An 18893-nucleotide genomic window follows, 5' to 3' on the forward strand; every position below is an offset into this window, starting at 1 on the left:
GGGATCTAAAATAGGACAAAGCTTGCTGTCACTTCAGTCACAGGATGACTCACAGAGACGATCTGTGATACAGAAGCATCTAATACAGACAGAAGAACCAGAGTAATGAAAGAAAAACATCATCTATCATTCAGTAAATCCTGATAGTAGGAAACTGTGTTACCACTTAATTTCTAACCTTCACACACAGTGCACATGCTCATTGAGCTCACCGACACCCTGCTAACCACAGATAGTGTTCTGTCACATTTCCTAACAGCAGCACACAAAGGCAGAAAAGAGCAGAGGAGGAAATTTCATGCTCAAAGCATCTGTTGAGTTCTCTGCAGAGTCATCCATGTTATAAATGATCACACAGTTTAGTGTTTAGGCTCCTTTATTTGGACTTCATCACAGACACAGAGCAGCAAGGCACAAATCAAGTCAACACACTGACCATTACAGCAGGAAGACAATGAGCCATATTTAATCATAAACCCTTAAAGTCTCATATTAAAGTGCTTTTCATGCTCCACGACGTGCTGGACCACCTTCAGTCTGTAAAGCTGTAACTGCCAACTTTGGCCACAGTGTGAACCGTGTGTGTCTTTATCCACATAACAGATTCAAACTCAATCACTCTGGACTTTAGTTATTGAAACAAAATATGAAAAGAAGCAGCGCAATAAAATAACTACTAATAATTTAAGTTTAAGACAGGCACAGATTCATCACAACACTCCTCCACTTCACAAAGCATTTGCAGTCTTTTGCATCTTTAAATGAAATATTAATTTAACACTAAAACACCAAAACCAAAAGTCAAACACTCTCAGTGCACTTCCAGCTTCCTCGTCAGTAGGTTTTTGGTACGATTGAAATAAGCTCCTTCCTGTTTGGACCGGCTAGGTCTGGCTTTTGTCTTGCTAATGCTAATGCTAATGTATTGTTAGCAATCCTGCAAAGCAGCTAGTTCACTAAGCCTAGCTTATTTTAGATGGCAGAACCTCATTAACAGACCTCGACCCTCCAGTGAAACACTAATGACCCCACAGTGTAAGATGCCACTGTGACATTTGTAAAGTGTGAAGAAGATGATGCTCTGTCCTTCTTTATGGAGATCACAGATGATGAGGGGTGGAGGTCACGTAGGAGACCATGACTCCAGTTCAAAGCAGCTCGTAGAGAAAAGTGAGGCTCATGAATTCAAGTCATTTTCCTTTGAGGTGGCCAGCAGCTTTCAGTGTTATGAGTGACACCCGTGACCTCAGATGACCTTTGGTGTTTTTTGCATATGTTTGGTGTTATCAGAGACTGATTCCCTGAAACTAACCTGAACCTGTACCTGTTCAGTACCGGATGAAAAGAAATGTTGAGGATGAGCAGAAGTGCTGATTAAAGGGCCGAATAAATCTTTCATAATTCACAGGGTAAACTCGCAGCAGCAGCTCTTTAAATGTGTTATGTGCATGTTTCCTCTTCAGTATGTTTAATGTTCATACTACATGTTGGGATTTTCTCCCAGTTTCTAACCACCAGCCCAATGCAGACAAGAAGGGCAGCCAATCCAAACAATCCAATCACAATCCAGTGTGTCCTGATCTGTGGAGGTCCAGCAGATGGAGGTTTGGGATCAGGCTCTGAAACGGAGACAATCAGAAGCAGTTTTAGCAAAAAGCACTGACATGAATGACACCAACCTGTGCTTTCATTGTGTGCACAATTACAGTGTGAGCTGTAATGAAACTCCTGAAACAAACACAGGTGAGAGTTTGCATTCTGTCCTGGGCTGCACAAACTGCTCCACCCCCACAAACTTTCCACTTTTAGCTTTCTTGGCAGGAGCTCATTGATGCTGACAGCACTCAGTCTGTGAGGGCTCTGGGTCATATGACCTGACTCCTTCTTAAATAAACTGGTTATAACCTGTCTCTCACCTGGAAGGCTTCTCTTGTTTGGTTTGGTGTGACGGTGTTGAGTTAATCATTCATACATGTAGATTTAGGCTGTTATGTTATGTTTGCATTACTTTGAGTGATCCTTGGCTGAAACAGTCAAGCTTTACAAGTCTGTATGTCATGTTATGTGTTGAATTAAATTAGATGAGTTTGGCTGAGTTAATATACAGCTGTAAGCATATTAGGCTAAAAATAATAACTCATAAAAACCCCTGTTAACCTGAGCCCTTCACTATCACAGGCTCACATTTCCAATGCAGAGGCAAACCAAGGAATGAGGATTATTATGTCCTTTATACTCACCCACATCCTCCATCTTCTTCCTCTCCTCCAGCTCAGGGCTGTGGGGGGGCTGGAGCTTATCCCAGTGGTCACCTACAACAGTCAGGTTAAATTTTTGAGATGACCAAAGGTTACTGAAGATCTGGCCCCAGTAGAGCCCGCTGTCGTTGGCAGTGAGGGATCGAATCATGAGTGAGCCGTTTGCATCCAGCTGGAACTTTTCTGAAGCTTTAATCAGCCATGTTCCTCTGTCACAGTTGATGATGACTTTGTCCCCTGGACCACGAGACCAGACGATGTGAGAGTCCCCGTTTACTTCAGTGGCTCCAATCACCAGGCAAACGTCTCCTCCAACCTTCCCCACCACTGGTTTAACTTCACTGTGTCCATGAGAGACGACCACTATGAGAGAGAAAGAGCAAAAGAGAATAAAGCTCACCTCTGCCTGTCTCAGTGAACACAAACCAGAATCTACAAAAGACTCTTAACTCTGATCCCTGACTTCTCTTCTCTATGTCTGTGTCGGGACAGGGGTGGGGGTGTCTGAGTCAGAGTATCCCTGAGTACTGAGCTGTCTGATGGCTTAAAGAAAACAAAAGTTTTCCAGTCTGCCCCTGAAGTCCTGATTAGTGCCAGACGGCAGGAGAGTGGAGAGCCTGTGTGAGGAGAGCTCAGGAGTTTCCACAATGCCGGTGGCTTTGCAGATGCAGGGTGTGTGGGATGGAGGGAACATTTCTAATTTTTATCAAGGTTAAACATTCCACAGCTTCATTGAGTCAAAATTCCTCTCTGTGATTCCTTTGTGTTCCTGCTCGACTGCCACAAACCAAAAAAAGCCTGAAAGGAAACCAGGATCATGTCTACATAACGATGTACAAATCTGCACTAATAAAAGTACAGCGCTGCTCCCAACTCTGCATATTCAACACTTTGAGACTGCCAGTACAGATAATTAGGAGTTGTTCAGCTACAGGGAATATGAATCATGAATACAGGCAATAAACAACTACTGGAAAAAGTTTACTGTTCATGGGCTGCCAGAGGTGCACTCGTCTCTCCAACATCTCACACACCTTTGCTGATTGTTGTAAGTCTGATTGTTTTAAAGTTCAGCAGCTTTTCTTTAAAGGAAGTAAAAGAGATAAAAATGTATCATAAAAGTCAAAACTTTCACACAACATCTGCTGAACACTGTAATCCTGAGGTCCATTATAGAAGAGTTAGCCAAACTCCCCAGCTGCAATATTTCTGCTGAGAAGAATCATCTCATTGTTGTACACAAGAAATATATAACTGTAATCTATAGACTAATAAATGCTTTTCATTCTGCACACAGTTAATCTCTGCTGTGTAAACACTGAGCGAGTGATGTGGGTGGTTCATTAATAACCACTGAACAATTTCATAACTGCAAAGTAATAGACGATGGATATGAAACACTCTCAACTGTGGGAAGTGAGACTGATGGTTTGATCAGTAATAATCTCTCGCTGCTCTGTCCTGAAACAGCCACATGTCTTCACTGCACTGAAGCTCACATCATCTGATTTAATGAACTGCCCAAAACCAACTGTGTGAGTTTATGTTTAATAATCTGTTCCTGTGGTTTGAGCTTTGTGAAAGATTACAGCTCAGCAGCTTCTGTTTAAACAGCAACAGAGAAGAACAGGTGTGTTTGTGTGAGCTCACGTCCTGTTGGTTTAAAGAAGGCAAAGAATCAAATGTGAAGCCAGAAGTGATGATTCACTCACTTTTCAGGCTGAACGCTGAAACCTCAATGACATTTAATAATCCTCACGGGCCGCCCTCTGCGGTGGGGGCGAGGGCGCCAACCTCGGGTGCTGCAGTGCTCCGGGATGCTGTCACCGCGGCCCCGGGCTCACCTCCCCCTGCCCTGTGCTGGGGTGTGGGAGGTCGGGGTGCCTATTGAGCCAGCGGACAGCTGGCTCTCTTCTTCCAGGATTCTTCCTGGTCATATGCCCCCCCCCCCCCCCCCCCTCCCCCTCCCCATACACAAACACACACACACACACACACAGAATACACATCACTCACAGATGTAGGATGGAGAGGCCATGTGGAGAGCTGCACCACCACTTGCCTCTCCGTTTTAATTGCACTTTAGTCATTATAACTCACAACACATACACACTTACAACCTGATACACATAGGACCTTTGGGGCAGGCATGTTACTCAGAGGTTGATGAGATGGGCCGCTGAGGTGGCCCCACTCGGATCCTCGTCACTGTCTGTCTCCAAATTTTATTTGCACTTTAGACATGGAGGGTTTTGGGGGGGCAGTGTGGGCAAGCGCTGACGACCAACAGTTGGCGCTTGTGGCATAACTGTCCCCTCAATTTTAACTGCACCCTATACACCTCATTCACTCACAAACATTAACACATAGACCTACAAGTTGGGGAGGAGGAGGGGTGGATGGGTCATCTTACACCCCGATTTCTTGCGTTTCCACTTGCCCCGCCTTCAGAGGGTGGGTAGCTATGGATGAATGTGTGTCTTTGTGTATTTGTCACCGTCTCCGTGAGTATGGGTGGGTGAGTGAATGTGTATGTATGGCATATCTGTGTGTGGGTAAGTATGTATGGGCATGTATGAGTATCTGTGTATAAATGTGTACACGGGTGTCTGGGTGTGTTTGTATGTATGGCTGGACCTGGGTCTGGGCCTTGTGCCTTGCCTCCTGGCCGCTCCTTGCTGGTTGCCTCCTCCCCCCTACCCCCCTGGGATGGGGGTGCCTCGGGGTTCCTGGGTGGGGCTGGGTGTTCTGGCGTGGGTGCTGGCCTGCCCCCCTTGGGGGTGCGGTGCGGGGCTGCGTTGGCTTCTTCGGCGTGGGGGGGGGCTCTGTGGAGGGTCGGGTGGTCCTTGGGTGCCGTGGGCCCGGGAGCCCTGCCGCCGGCCAGTGCAGGGGGCTGGCCGCTGGGGGGGGGGCTGGCTTCTCATCGCCTTGGGTTCCCTGGAGCCCTCGCTCCTCGACTGGGGGGGCTCCGTCTGAGACCACCCTCTCCCGTCTGCTGGGGTAGGTGTGCGGTTGTCTTTGGACTGAGTGGCCGGGGGTCTTCCTGGCTCTTGGTGGGCTGCTGGTGGCCTGGGGTTCCGGGGGCTCTCCGTACCTGCCTCTGGCTTCTGATGGGTGGAGCTGCAGCGTTTTGCCCTCATTGGTAAGTACGTTCCATGACACAGACACAAACATGACACAGACACAAACGCCCACTCAATCACAACTCAACAAAATTGTTGGTGTGCGTAACATGCTTTGTTAGTTTTGTTTTTCACACACAAATTTATTTTTGCAAGTATTGATAGTATTTTTTTATATGTTAAAGTGATGAAGTATCTGATTAATAGACCTGTGCTCTTTCCCTTTTTTTTTTTTGCTCCCTTTCTCTCTCCCTTTTTCTTCTCTTTATTTTCCTCTTCTTCAGCCTGTCAGCTCTGGCTGTTACATAGTATGTGGAAAAATAACTCAGATAAATAAAATAAAGGGTTAAAACATCAACAAGAAGAGCCTATTGTGAACCTATAGAGCTCATCTTGAAATAGCAAATATGTTTGGCACAACAACGCATTCAGATCACAGTTCTGCTTGCAAGATCTACCAGACATGACAGGCTTAAAAAAAAAAAAAAAAAAAAAAAAAAAAAAAAAAAATAATCCTCACGATCCTGCATTCATACACAGCCTATTAGCACTGATACTCAGAGTTCCCCCTGAAACACTGTAATTAAACCTTTCTCTGTCTGTAGCCACATTATCTTATTATTGTTATCTGGTCTATATATAAATCCAGTCCAGTAATCTTCCCAAAGAAGTAAAGACATTACTGTATGTTCAGTGTTACAGGACACTAACACTGTCCCTTCTTCTCCTCCTTTTCTGTTTGTTAGGGTGATGAATCGACCCTGAGGCGCTCTGCTCCTCCTCACACTGCATTAATAATCTGAGTGCAGCCAACTGTAACCTGCAGTTAAATGACTACTTGCAAACATTAAACAAGCATCCATACCTCTGTTTGTCTCCAACAGATTCCACAGAATTATGTGAGAGAGGCAGAGTACAGTTTTTAACAGATAACTCCCATGAATGTTGTTTCACGTGTGCCGTAATGGATTTGAGGGTTTCTCATCTGATAAGATCACAATCAGTAAGAGTAGCTTATTGTTTCTGAGTAGAAACACTCTGCTGGGCCACAGTCACACAAACGAGCCTCTGTCTGCACAGCTGACTTTGATGAATATAAGTCACTTACACGTGTATTTTTCTCACCCTAACATGATACTGTTGTGTTGGCTCAGTGTTATAAGCTGCAGTTTATGTAATGACAAACATTTTCATGGCACACCCACAGCTCCCCTCTGTTCTGTTATCACTCTGTAAACATGCAAATAGTCTTTTTGTTGTTGTTTATTTGTGACGTTTAAGTGTTTCATCACCTCACTGTGACTGATAACAGATGCCTTTCCTGCCTGGAAAGTGACAACAGCATATGTCCACACTCAGGTGCCTCTGCTGGATCATATCAGACAGAGTGATGAATGATGCTTCTAGAATAATCCTCTTTTGTCCTGCACACACCCCTGACTCAGTATACTCCACTTTATGAAGGGACACCTCTGCCCCTTTGTAATCTACCAACCTTCAAAAACTTAATTAATTTGTTTGACACACCTAAATAAAATAAAGTTATTGTGTTTGAGAAAGTGAATCCAGCCTGTTAACATCAAACAGACTGTCACTGCTGTGTGAACAAAACTGGAATTTTCCAGCTATGTGAAGGTTTACAAGCTACTACCTTCTTTAAAAAAACATCAAAGCTAAAGTTTAATAAAGAGAAGCTTGACTCACAGAGCGCAGCACACACGCAGAATATCCTAAAAGACATTGTAGCAGCAGCAGGTTCCTCCTCAGAGCAGCAGCAAAGACTGAAGTTTGTCTAAACAGTGCAGGACTTTAAGCAAACAATACACCCGCCCATTTCCTCCCCTTAGCCTTTGGTGAAAAAAAAGAAAGCTTGAGTGTGTGTGCGTGTGTGTGTGTGTGTGTGTGTGTGTAAGCCAGAACGTGGACCTGTAGGCCTGTATTATTTTATTTTTGTTGTTATTTAAATTTATTTATATTTGTTGCTATTTTCTTGTTTCTGTTCTTATTTATATGCTTGTGAAATTTGTATTTTGTTCTGATTTAAAGCGGTGATGATTCTCTTCAGTACCTAGAAGAAAATGCCATGTTCACACTTTTTGGGGTTGCAAAGCAAGAATCCACAAAAGAGCAGCAAACCTCGGAGCCAGCAGCTGCATCTCAGCAGCCTCTCCACAAATAAAACACATATACAGCTGCACTGGATCCCCACCTGCCACATCCCACCAACCACAAACTACAGTACAACTGCTATTGTCCCACCTCAAGTTGCTGCCATGAGGTTAAAGAGAAATCCAAATCTGACCTTAGAGTCAGAGGGTTCGGATGTTTTTGCAACAGCAAAGACAAGATTAAACTACTGAATTTGTACCAACACACACACACACTACACTGGGCACTTCTCAAGAAGGTGCACATGCATGATGGCCATCATCTACATGATTTCCTCAAGAGAAGGTTAGTCTTCTTTAGTCTTCTGGACAACTAAAAACCTGTTATATTATAGGCTGGGGGCAGCACAGTGGTTAGCACTGTTCTCTCACAGCAAGAGGGTCCTAGGTTTAAATCCCCCTTCGTGTTTGAAGTTTGCATGTTCTCCGTGTGTTTGAGGGTTTTCCTCCCAGTCTGAAACATGCAGTTAGTGGGATTAGCTTAATTGGTGTTTCTAGCCCACAGGTGTGAATGGTTGTCTGTCCAGGGTGTATCCTGCATCTCGCCCTATGACAGGGCAAAGGGTGAGAGGTGGGTCTCTGCAAAGGAAAATGGACGAGTGGATATTATAGTGTGAGGTTTGTGGGACTGACAAGTTTTAGCTTGTTGCCAGTGGCAAAACTTTTTTTTTGAATCAAAATTTTTTTAAAACTTTATTGGAATCAACAGTTATCATTTTTACAGTGTAGACAGTTAAACCAGTGTCAGTTTATTCAGCTGCTGAAAGTTACTTAAATTAAATATGAGTCACCGTTCACAAGCTCTTGTCTTCTAGTGGTGCTGACCCACTGACTGCTCTGTCGGTGTCACTGGGTTAAATCCAAGTTAATCTGCACTGATCACCTCGTATGCAGCCCATTAAGCAAGGCCCCATTAACCGAGTGGCTTTAGCTCAGGAGGTAGAGCAGGTCGCCTACTGATTGGAACGTTGGCGGTTCGATTCCGGGCTGCATGCCAAAGTATCCGTGGGCAAGATACTGAACCCAAAGTTGCTCTCTCACGCAAGTGTTGGAGTGTGAATGTTAGATAATAAAGCTCTTAGCTTACATTAGTTAATCATGGAAGTGCTTGTGTGAATGGGGTAAATGTAAACATGTTGTGTAAGCTCTTTGAGCGCTCAGGCAGAGTAAAAAAGTGCTTTATAAGAATGAGTCCATTTACCATACACGGATAACAAAATCCTGCATCTTTCTTGTCCTATTTACAAATGCTAAAGAGCAAATTATTTTTGAACATACAGCTCATTGAAACAAAACGCAGTAACAGATCAGAGATAACTGATTCCAATCCCATTTGGAGACACAGCCAGGTGCTGTCAGTGACCCATAAAAAGGGGGCTTGTTAGGAAAGAGTTGGTGTGGGCACGGGAGCAGAGGGAGGGGGAGAGGAAAGGAAAATCCCAAACATGAGGAGAGGAGTAAAGAATGTGTGGTGGTGAAGGGGAAGAACTACCACTGATGAACTTAGAGCCTCCATCATAGACCGTGTGATAAACCATGGTCTGTCAGAGAGGCTGTGAAAGAGTGCAGCCTAACTAACCTCAGACGGCCTGTTGCTTCCATTATCTTTTTCAGCAACCTAACAGCTAACAGTACAGTTTACAAGTATATTCCTAGTGATGCTATATATCATGCAGTAACTGTAGGCCACCAGTCCCACTGCTAATACATGTTGTATTTTTGTTCCTTTAAAGAAAGCAAAGTCTTCCACCCTGTGGGGGAAGGGAAAACTCCTGAGAGAAGAAGGAGCACGCCATTGTGGACATTGTGATTCACATTATCCTGACAACATTGCCTACACTCTGACTGACTGCAGAGTTTGAATGAAACAGTTGTACACAGCTCCTTTGAAAGGAGCAGTGAAAGGGTTCAGGGACCCCAGCACCAATATGTCCAGGTATGTATCTATCCTATGTAATATAGTGAACTTCTACCATGCCACCCTGCATGGAAACAGTGCATACAGTAGGACAGACTGAAAGTGTGTTCATGTACTGTGTTTGATTTCTTTTAGAGATTCATGGAGCTGGAAGCTGTTCAGACCTGAACTCATTTATGTGGACGAGGCAGAATTTAACCAGAACACATTGGTGGGGTGGAGATATCAGTGGGAGAAGAGCCACCATTCATGCATCGAGTCTGAGAGGAGCGAATATCACAATGTGAGCTGGTTTGGTCCTTCACAGATGCCACATTGGTCCCTCTAACACTGAGCTCCTGCTTTTGTTTTTGGATGAACTCTACCAACAACTGGTGCCAGAAGCAGAACAGGAGCAGGTGGACGGAAACATGAGGACATTTGTGACTCCATGAGACAGTGTAGCACTCCACCATCCTCATACCATCACAAACTGGTTTGCAGCCCATCAAAGGATGATGTCCCTTTTCTCAAGCACTGAGGAATTTTTTTTCATCCTGGAGATGGTTGGTGTACAATCATCAGCCACATGACCAAATGTCCTCCTGGATGTGATGGATGCTGCTGCAGAGACATTTCAGTGTGTCTGTCTATTTTTAGACATATGGGGTCAAGGCTAATTTTTTTTAGTTAGGAAACAATTTTATGTCCATCCTGAAACAAAACCTTTACTTCAAGATTGTTGCAGACTCCTACATTCCACACAGTATGTAAACATCACTCAGTGTGTACACAGTATGTTGCCAAAATGCACAAATTTGAGAAGCTGTTATGCCTGTTGTTTACCTGGAGAATATTAATAGTTTCTGTAACGCCATCAGCTGCTGAACTGTGACTGATTGATTGGTTGTTCCTCTTGAACAGGATCTGTGCTGGTGTTTGGAAAGAATGATTGGATACTGAAGCAGGTTTGCTGTGTTTGAACAGAGTCAGTGTTTGCAGAAAAATCTTTGTTTCATTGTGACATGCAGAGTTTTTATTGAGTTAAGAAAATGTGCTTTTGAACAGGAAATGAAGTACTGGGCTGTTTGTGTGAGGCAGAGGTGCTGGTGTGTTTAGTGTGGAGTGTTGGTGAAAACGCTCTTTAGCAGTTATAAAATCTGTAAATAAAACTGAATTAAGTGGAAATGATTTACACAGTAAGCTCTGCTGTGACAGGACACTGCAAGTGGAGGGAGAGCTGGTTACACAAACAGCAGTGTTTGTTATCACAACAACAATGCAAATCTGCAGACAGTTAAAAACTTGCCTGTGTCCATTCAGTTGTACTTAAATTAATTATTAGTCACCTTTCACATGTTCTGAAACTTTTTCATAGAAATAATACTTTTCTTTATTATGAGGTCTTCTGTATTCTCAGTGTTGCCTGGGACTGGGGGGGGGGGGGGGGGGGGGGTTGAGCAAAAGAAATGAGGCAGCAGCCTTTCCTGTGGTTAAACCACAGTGTGTTACTGTCACATTAGCTCAGACCCAGGCATTTTATTACAAACATGTTGGTTTTTGCAAGACTGCAGTCTGTGACGTCAAGGCTTACAACCTGAATTACTGACATAAACTACTCAAATAAAACTGAAAATATGTATTTTTAAACGTGTTTTCTTTTAGGATCATGTTTCTGAGTTAAAACTTCAAACTTCAAACAATGTTCAGCCAAGCAGCCGTGAAGTTTTCCCATGAAAAGCCCTGAAGGCACGTCTATGTCTGCAGCAGAGAATCAGAGAGAAAACGTGAGAACACAGTGAGAAACATCCTGCTGTGGTTTTCCTCTTTTTCCACCGCTGCAGGACTTTGGTTAGACTGATGGCCCAGTGAGCTGTTAATAATGAATTGGTTATTTAGAGGAACAAAGCTAGAAATTAATGGGAGAAATCACTTTCACCTGCTTGCCAAACCATTGTGTTCATAACTGTGTGAGTTTGTTTAAACACAGCTGATGAGTGACAAATGCAGCCTGCAGCTGTTTGTCTCATCTGCAACCTTTAAGAAGAGCAGTTTCTGCACTATCACTGGGTTCACTCTGCACTGGTCAGCTCTCACACAGCTGCTATCAGACAGATGGTTAACTGAGGTTCACTGGACTGATGATCTCCAGTGTCTGATATGAACTTCATTCCTAAAGAAACTTCAGGCTGAGAGGCTAATGTGGAAAATGAATCCTGATAAGGTGTCTGTTTGTAACCTGATCAGAGGACGTGACCAAGTGATAGTGTGTCAAAAACTGGAAGTGACATTATGGGGATTTCCACACAGCACTACTCCTTACTAACACACAGGCAGTGGCTGAGGGCGGGGCACCAATCAACACCACCCAAACATGTGCCTGTCTTACATGCCTCTAAGTACCATAAGCAGAAAAATGTTAAGCAATGATGAAAGGAAAATAAAAATAAAGTGAGAGAGACATGACATTATAGAAAATGTGTGGATGGAGATCTGAAGCAAACTTTCTCTCTTCAGGCCGGTCAGTCTAAAGCTGTCATGGTTGCAGCTGTATGGAGGCCACAGCAGGACCCAATAGAGGACTTGGAGAACAGAGAATGAACTCAAACACTGCACTAAACTAAGAATCAGCCACAAAATCACAGAAACTGAAAGTCCACAACTGATGGCGTCGGGTCACAGGCCCAAGATCATGTGGTAACTTTCTGAAGATATGAAAACATGTTTGTAAGTGTTGGTTTATGTTTCCAGAAGGATACAGTTTGTAGCTTTCTACACAGCAGCCACACACCACCACCACCACCTCATCATCACAAAGACAACTCTTACATTAGGCTGTGTGACCCTGATCTTACACCCATGCTAAAATCTTACATGTTAGCAACAGCAGTTCATGGACTTTCTAAACCAAGAACTAAGAGATTAAATTGTTGAAGGTTTAAATAAATTCAACGTACAGCATATTAACTCTAACAAGCTGTTGCAGTTGCCTGGGACACATGTGAGGCCTCTTAGGGAAGAGGCTGTTCATGTTAGTCTGAGCCACTCTTAGATGGGCCTAACATCAGTCGTACTAAGTTAGACATGTTGAAAAAGAATCAAAAGATTTCTGTTGAGTTTGCAGTCACGTAGACTAAATAATGACCTGTGTGGATGCACAGTGATGCAAAAACTGAGTCAAAAGAACAGGAAAACATGTGTGACTGACTGCTGCCTGTAAAAAAGGATGCAATTATTTTGCAGCAGCAAAACAAAGAAACCTTTCATAGTGTTTTATTGATAATGGTGCTTTAAACTAAACTTTGCAAACATTTCAATCACACGTTCTTGTGACAAACAGTTTTCCTGATGGCTTAAACGTTCTCAGTACAAAGAGAACCAACTGGCCGTTTACATGATTTAAAGTTTTATCAGATGTTTTTTACGATTTTATGAAATTAAAGTTCCAGTAGCACTTTCACATTATAGGCACGCAGAGAAGCACAACAGAAATAAACAAGCAAATGAATAAATAAATAAATAATAAACAAGAAAGAAAACAACAGAGACAAAAGGAAGTTATAAAATGTTAAATACATTATGTGCTGTTACACCTTGATACTGCACATGGTCCAGTATTGCTTTATGCCACACACACACACACACACACACACACACACACACACACACACACACACACACACACACACACACACACACACACACACAGCTGAAGTGACTTTGTGAGTCACCATGCAGGGCGAGGCCACAGGTTGCTGCGTTCAGAGAGACTCAGTTACTTTTCCCACTTTGTTTTCCTCTGTTGTAGGAACAGGTGTTGCTACGATAAACATGGAGACTCAGGATAATTCACAGCAAAGTTACAGTACAGCAGCTCATCATGTTATACTCTCTGTGTAGATTCTCAGTCATCCAGGTCATAGTATCTCTGGAGCTTGAAAAAAGGCGACTGGACTTCTTTAAGTTCCCTGAAGACGTTTCTCATCCAAAAAGCTTCTTCAGTTCTAAAGAAACTTAAAGCAGTCCTGCCGCTTTTTTCAGGCTCCACAGACTTTACCTCATGTAGTTCAGAATGTAATTCTACAAATTTACTCACTGGTGTTCAATCATGGGTTTCTACGGTCCAAAGGTTTTCAATTAGCGGTTTGTTTTCTGTCCACAGTGACGGCCTAATTAGACGCACCACAAACATAAAAGTCTGAGAAAGAAGAGCAGGAAGGAAAGAAGCAGCTCTCTAAACAGCAAAAAGTGTCACAGTGATTCCACTTGTATTTTAACCTGCACTGCCGCCTCCTATAATCCACAATCCACGGCTGGACCATGAATTCAGACACTTCAGTTTCTGCCTGCATTTGAGTTTGATGAATATCAATCACTCACACACAGCCTGCTGTTACAGAGTCATTCTCACACAGTTATCATCAAAATCTGTCTCAATCTTTACAGTCCAGCAGCTTTTCTCTGAAGGGAACTCCACGAGCCCTTATCACAGCAGATCATCTGCCTCCATCTCACCCAGGCTTGAACCTCCTCTGAGGTCTTCCTCTTTTCCTCCTGCCTGGCAGCTCCATCTCCTACATCCTTTGTCCAGTACATCCACCCTCCCTCCTCTGCACATATCCAATCCAGCTCAGCCTCGCCTCTCTGAAACTGAAACTTTCAGTTTGTGCACCTCTGACTATTAAAAAAAATGCCACCTGGAGGTAAACCTGCTGCAGACTTTCTATCGCTCCACAATAGAAATAGAAATGCTGGCTGTACTGCAAGGGACAGAAAGGCCCTGCAGAGTGTTGTTAAAACGGCTGACAAAATAATTGGCTGTCCCCTGCCCTCTTTAGATGACTTGGCAAACTTCTGAGGGTTAAACAGGGCTAGGAAGATCCTGGGCGATCCATCCCACCCTAGTCAAGCTCTCTTCAACCTCCTGCCCTCTGGCAGAAGATACGGGCTCTGAAGAGCCGGACAAATCGGTTCAGAGACATTTTCTTTCCCTGGGCTATTACACTTCTAAATAATGCTCTGAATATTAGAAGGTGTAAATAAGTGCAAGTGTGGGGCGGGGGGGAAACAGAGTTGTGTAATTTAAAGGGTGGGTTGTGGGGCAGGGTATTCATATGTATGTACCTAGTTATTTGATCTGTTATTTATTTATTTATTTATTTATTTTTTTTTTTTTTTTTTAAGCCACTAGATAGATTGCTTACATAATTTCGTTGTCACATCACTGCACAATGACAATAAAGGATATTCTATTCTATTCTATTCTATGACAGAGGTCAGACAGCCAAATCATGGAGCCAAGCTGCTGAGAACTAATGATGTATAATGACGTGTGTCAGCCACCAGGATAGCTAAGACTTCAGCTGTGTCCCATTTAGTGCAAAAATGTGTCCTATATGCAGAGACAGAGGTTACATCTGATTCTTTAAATACACACACTCTTCCTCACATCAGTGTATTTCCACACTAACACAGGATATTACCGCATGAGCCTGTTATAAACAACATTATCATCATTCATAATATTTTATAATTTATATGGACTATTAACCTTATTCATTTTTACATCCACAGTTAGATTCTGCTCTGTGATCACCGTACAAGCAAAGTCTGATCATGATTGGTCATTAGCACAAATATAAACCAACAACATCCAGGATAAAAATCCTGTCTCTGTCCTAAAGATGTCCTAAAGTGTTCAGATGCAGTTTTCTATTCACAGAGAAAATTCAGGTTCAAGATGAAGATGATTGCAGCAAAGAGACAAACTGTCAAACAGAAGAAGCCAGAACAGAGAAAACAAAGTCCAATTCAGAGGAATCAGTAAAGCAGCATTATCCTTCATTACAGACACACTCCTGCTTGTTAGATGGTGTTTGATCCCACTAGTTACTCACTTAAACAGTAAAGCTGCAAATCCAGTTAATGATGTGGTTTGAATGAAAGCAGCTTCCTCTGCAGTTACAGCCTGTCACATAAACCACTGAGCTCACATTAGCATGGCCACAGATTAATGTTATGTCATATTTCCTGAATGCTCTCAGTGCAGCAGCTAACATGACAGTCACGTCTCCTGTGTTGTGACACAATGAAACACAACCTGATTAAAGTACTTTCATCCATCTTTTAGTGGCGCTGACCCACTGACTGTGACAGAGAACAGGAAACTGCTCTGTCAGTGTCACTGGGTTAAACCCACGTTTATATGCATATGAATGCAGCTCATTAACCGAGGCCACATTCAGCTGACCGATAATCTCAAGTATTCATGAACTTGACTCCTGAAGTCACAGCAGACATTTATTATCTGCAGAGCTTTTTGTTTGATGGGACCTGATCAGAGAGTTGCAGCTGCACTCTGTAAACTCAGCCTGTTTGCAGGATATGGTAAATGGACTAGTTCTTATAGAGCGCTTTTCTGCTCAGTATGAGCACTCAAAGCACTCACACAACATGTTTACATTTACCCATGCATACAAGCACTTCCATGATTAATTAAGCTAAGTGCTTTAATTATCTAACATTCACACACATTCATACTCCGACAGTTGCGTCGGAGAGCAACATTGGTATGTAGCCAGGAATCGAACCGCTGACCTTCCGATCAGTAGGTGACTGCTCTACATACTGAGCTACAGCCACCCCAGCTTTTCAAAGTGAATGCTTTAAAAAGATGGATCAGACATTATGGGAGATTTTCTGATATGGAATGAGACAAACAGTCGCTGCAGGGAAACACCAGCTCAGCACCAGCCACGCTCCTGCTACACTCGTCCAATGGGATTCATTCACTTGTTCCTGCAGAGTGTGGGTGTCCTGATTGTGCTGAATGGGTATGAAAAGTATGAAGATTACACACACAGGCTCACACCCAAAAGTTGAAAGTTAAACAGTAACCTGCTCAAAGCAGATTTGGGATTGAAATTGAAAAGTTACAAATGTTAGTTTAACTTCTACAGAGAGAAAGATCATTCACGAGAGGAAAACACTGATCAAACAGCTGCTTCCCAGGAGCAGATGTCCCTGCCAACTGACCCCAAGGTAAGACTGTCCAATTGTCACAGAAACTGCAAAAAAACCCTGAAGAGCTCCATCTCAGACTCCACAGGCCTCAGTTAGCATGTTAAAGGTCAAAGTTCATGACAGCACAATTAGAAACAGATGTTTGTCCATAATGCACTGCAGCACGTTTGGAGGAAACCAAACTCAGCACATCAGCACAAACACCTCAGAGCAGCACGGTGGAGGAGGGCTGAGGATTTGGGCTCCCTGCAGTCACTGAGTGACCTGAACTCCTCTGTACACCAAAGTATTCTAGAGGCACAGGTGAGGCCGTCTGTCCCACATCTACAGGAAAGCTTGGCCAGAACTGGGTCATAAAACAGAACAATGATCTCATATCTGAGGTTGTATTTAAAGCTGACATGGGTAGATGATCATTTGTTATGTCCTGATATGTAAAACTTATTTCTCCCTTCTTTGTGGGGATAAAGATGCCACTGCCAACCTTGAGAATATCACTGACAGATCAGTCTCACTGATCTCCAGGGAGGTCTCCTCTCCAAACCTCCTTGTGACTGAGTTATGAAATGTTAGACATTTTATCCTCAGTATCAATCACACGCTTGACAGTTTTCCAGCCATGCATAGCAGGAATACACCCTGCCTTTCACATGTGGCTGTAGTAGCGTTTCCTTTGAACTGAGCTGGAGAGCTACTTTTTGTTAAGAAATTTTATTTTTAATAACTTTTCCAACTGTTTTTAAAAATAAAAGCAATGAAATAAATCCTTAAATTCTTACCCTCACTAACCACAACAGATATTCTGACAGGAGCAGCACCTTTAAACTGGGTGTTTCTAATAAACTCAGTTCAAAATCTGATTTGCCTGCCAGCAGTATGAACCAGTATGAGTACAAGGCAGGAGCCTTCAATTCATGATGCAAGGTGGGCTGAAGGAGAAGTTTGTCAGAATGGAGGCTGTTAACCACAGGGAGTGAAGTCTATCCCTGCTGTCATAGGTGAGAGGTTGGATAATTCTCCTTTCCTAAGACTGTTGCTGGTAATCAGAGCTGTAACACACAGATGAGCCACCAAACACAAGTGTTTGTTTAACCCAACAACATCACTGTGGTTCACTGGTTTCATCTACAACAATCAGCACGGTGGCTTCAAACCCCAGACTGTACATAAAAGAACCTGATTAGCTTACAAGCTTCCACAATTTGATAAAAAACTAAAGTAAAAGTGAACTGGTTTGATTTCTGTTATTAAAGTTATACTCACTCATATTTGTGATCACAATCTTTATTTCAATGAAAAAAAACTAAAACAATAGAAGTTTATCCACATCTGTCCAAATGAAAGCAAAGCAAAAGCACAAAAGCACAAAAAAACAAAAATCCAGTGCAGTCTTTGGAAATGTGCAATTTACAGCATCTTTAAATTAAATAATAGTATAAGAAAGGCTGAGTTATGGTCTCTGAAACTCTTGAAGTCAGTCGGGGTTTTGGTTTGATGTTTGAAATGAGGTCATTCCTGTTTGCTTTAGACGGACTTCACAGGTACAACTGCTAAGGTACTGCAAGCTAACCAAAATAGCAGCTACTCGGCTAGCTTGCCTTCTTTGATGTGGGACGGTCTGTCACACGAGTGTATCCCTCTCCTGCTCCTGCTCCAGTTTTCCAGGATCTTCTGGTTTGCATGGTGTGAACCGACCCCGGAAAAACCCTGTGGAGAGGAGGAAACATGACATCCTGCTGGTGACTGCATCACATCTCCTCCTCGCTGAAAGAAGAAGCTTCTTGTAATAATGCACTTCAGTCCAAACTTTAATCCTGTAGTGTTAAAGCTTTGTCTTATGGGTGAGCCTGTCCACCCACAGTCAGTGAGCCGCTGAGCAGACAAACACAACTAAATGTTTCTGAGTTTTTGTTCTGCTGGTTTCTACAGATCCAAACTGCTTACAACGACCATACGAGACAGGAGATGATGGTCTACGTGACTCATAATTTCTCCCACTTTGATGGATGGTTCATTAAGTTCACATTAACAAATTAGACTGGTGACTGAAGTTGATTTCATGGTATTTATGTGGAAAAAAACTGTGGACAACCTTCAAAACAGGATGAAATCTGACTTATTTTACTTTAGTGACACAGACTGAGAATCTGTCAGCTCACATAGTGAGAAAGTCCATCATCCTCTCATTTATAGCAGAGGGGTAAGCCCACCTCTGCACTTCAGTGTAAGACATAACACAGACACGCTGAGGCTCATACTGACCTTTGATTGGCTCACGCTTTATAATCACCAGCACGGTGCAGGCACCAAGACCCAAAAAGAGTCCAACCAGTCCAATGATCCCGAGTGGCTGTGGAGGTCCAGTTGGTGGGTTGGGATCAGGATCTGAACCAGACAGATGATAACAAGCAGTTTTAACAAATAT

The 18893-nt window shown here is 43.1% G+C and overlaps 1 protein-coding gene across 5 annotated transcripts in view; it reads right to left on the reverse strand.

Annotated features, from left to right (window-relative positions):
• Positions 1–358: 358 nt before the first annotated feature.
• LOC115779548 (uncharacterized) overlaps positions 359–18893 on the reverse strand; it is a 44396-nt gene continuing 25861 nt past the window's right edge. For 2 of the 5 annotated variants that reach the window (XM_030728283.1, XM_030728275.1), the window contains 4 exons: positions 18731–18853; positions 18067–18175; positions 2241–2621; positions 359–1619 (listed from right to left, as the gene is read on the reverse strand). In XM_030728283.1, coding sequence (XP_030584143.1) covers positions 18090–18175; positions 18731–18853 — 209 coding nt within the window. In that variant the 3' untranslated portion in view covers positions 359–1619; positions 2241–2621; positions 18067–18089. Of the gene's footprint in view, positions 1620–2240; positions 2622–3970; positions 4093–7084; positions 7129–18066; positions 18176–18730; positions 18854–18893 lie in introns of those variants that run through there. The other 3 variants (XM_030728293.1, XM_030728311.1, XM_030728302.1) reach the window with 3 other exon arrangements.

Source organism: Archocentrus centrarchus, chromosome 1, assembly GCF_007364275.1.
Source record: "Archocentrus centrarchus isolate MPI-CPG fArcCen1 chromosome 1, fArcCen1, whole genome shotgun sequence".
NCBI classification, from domain to species: Eukaryota; Metazoa; Chordata; class Actinopteri; order Cichliformes; family Cichlidae; genus Archocentrus; species Archocentrus centrarchus.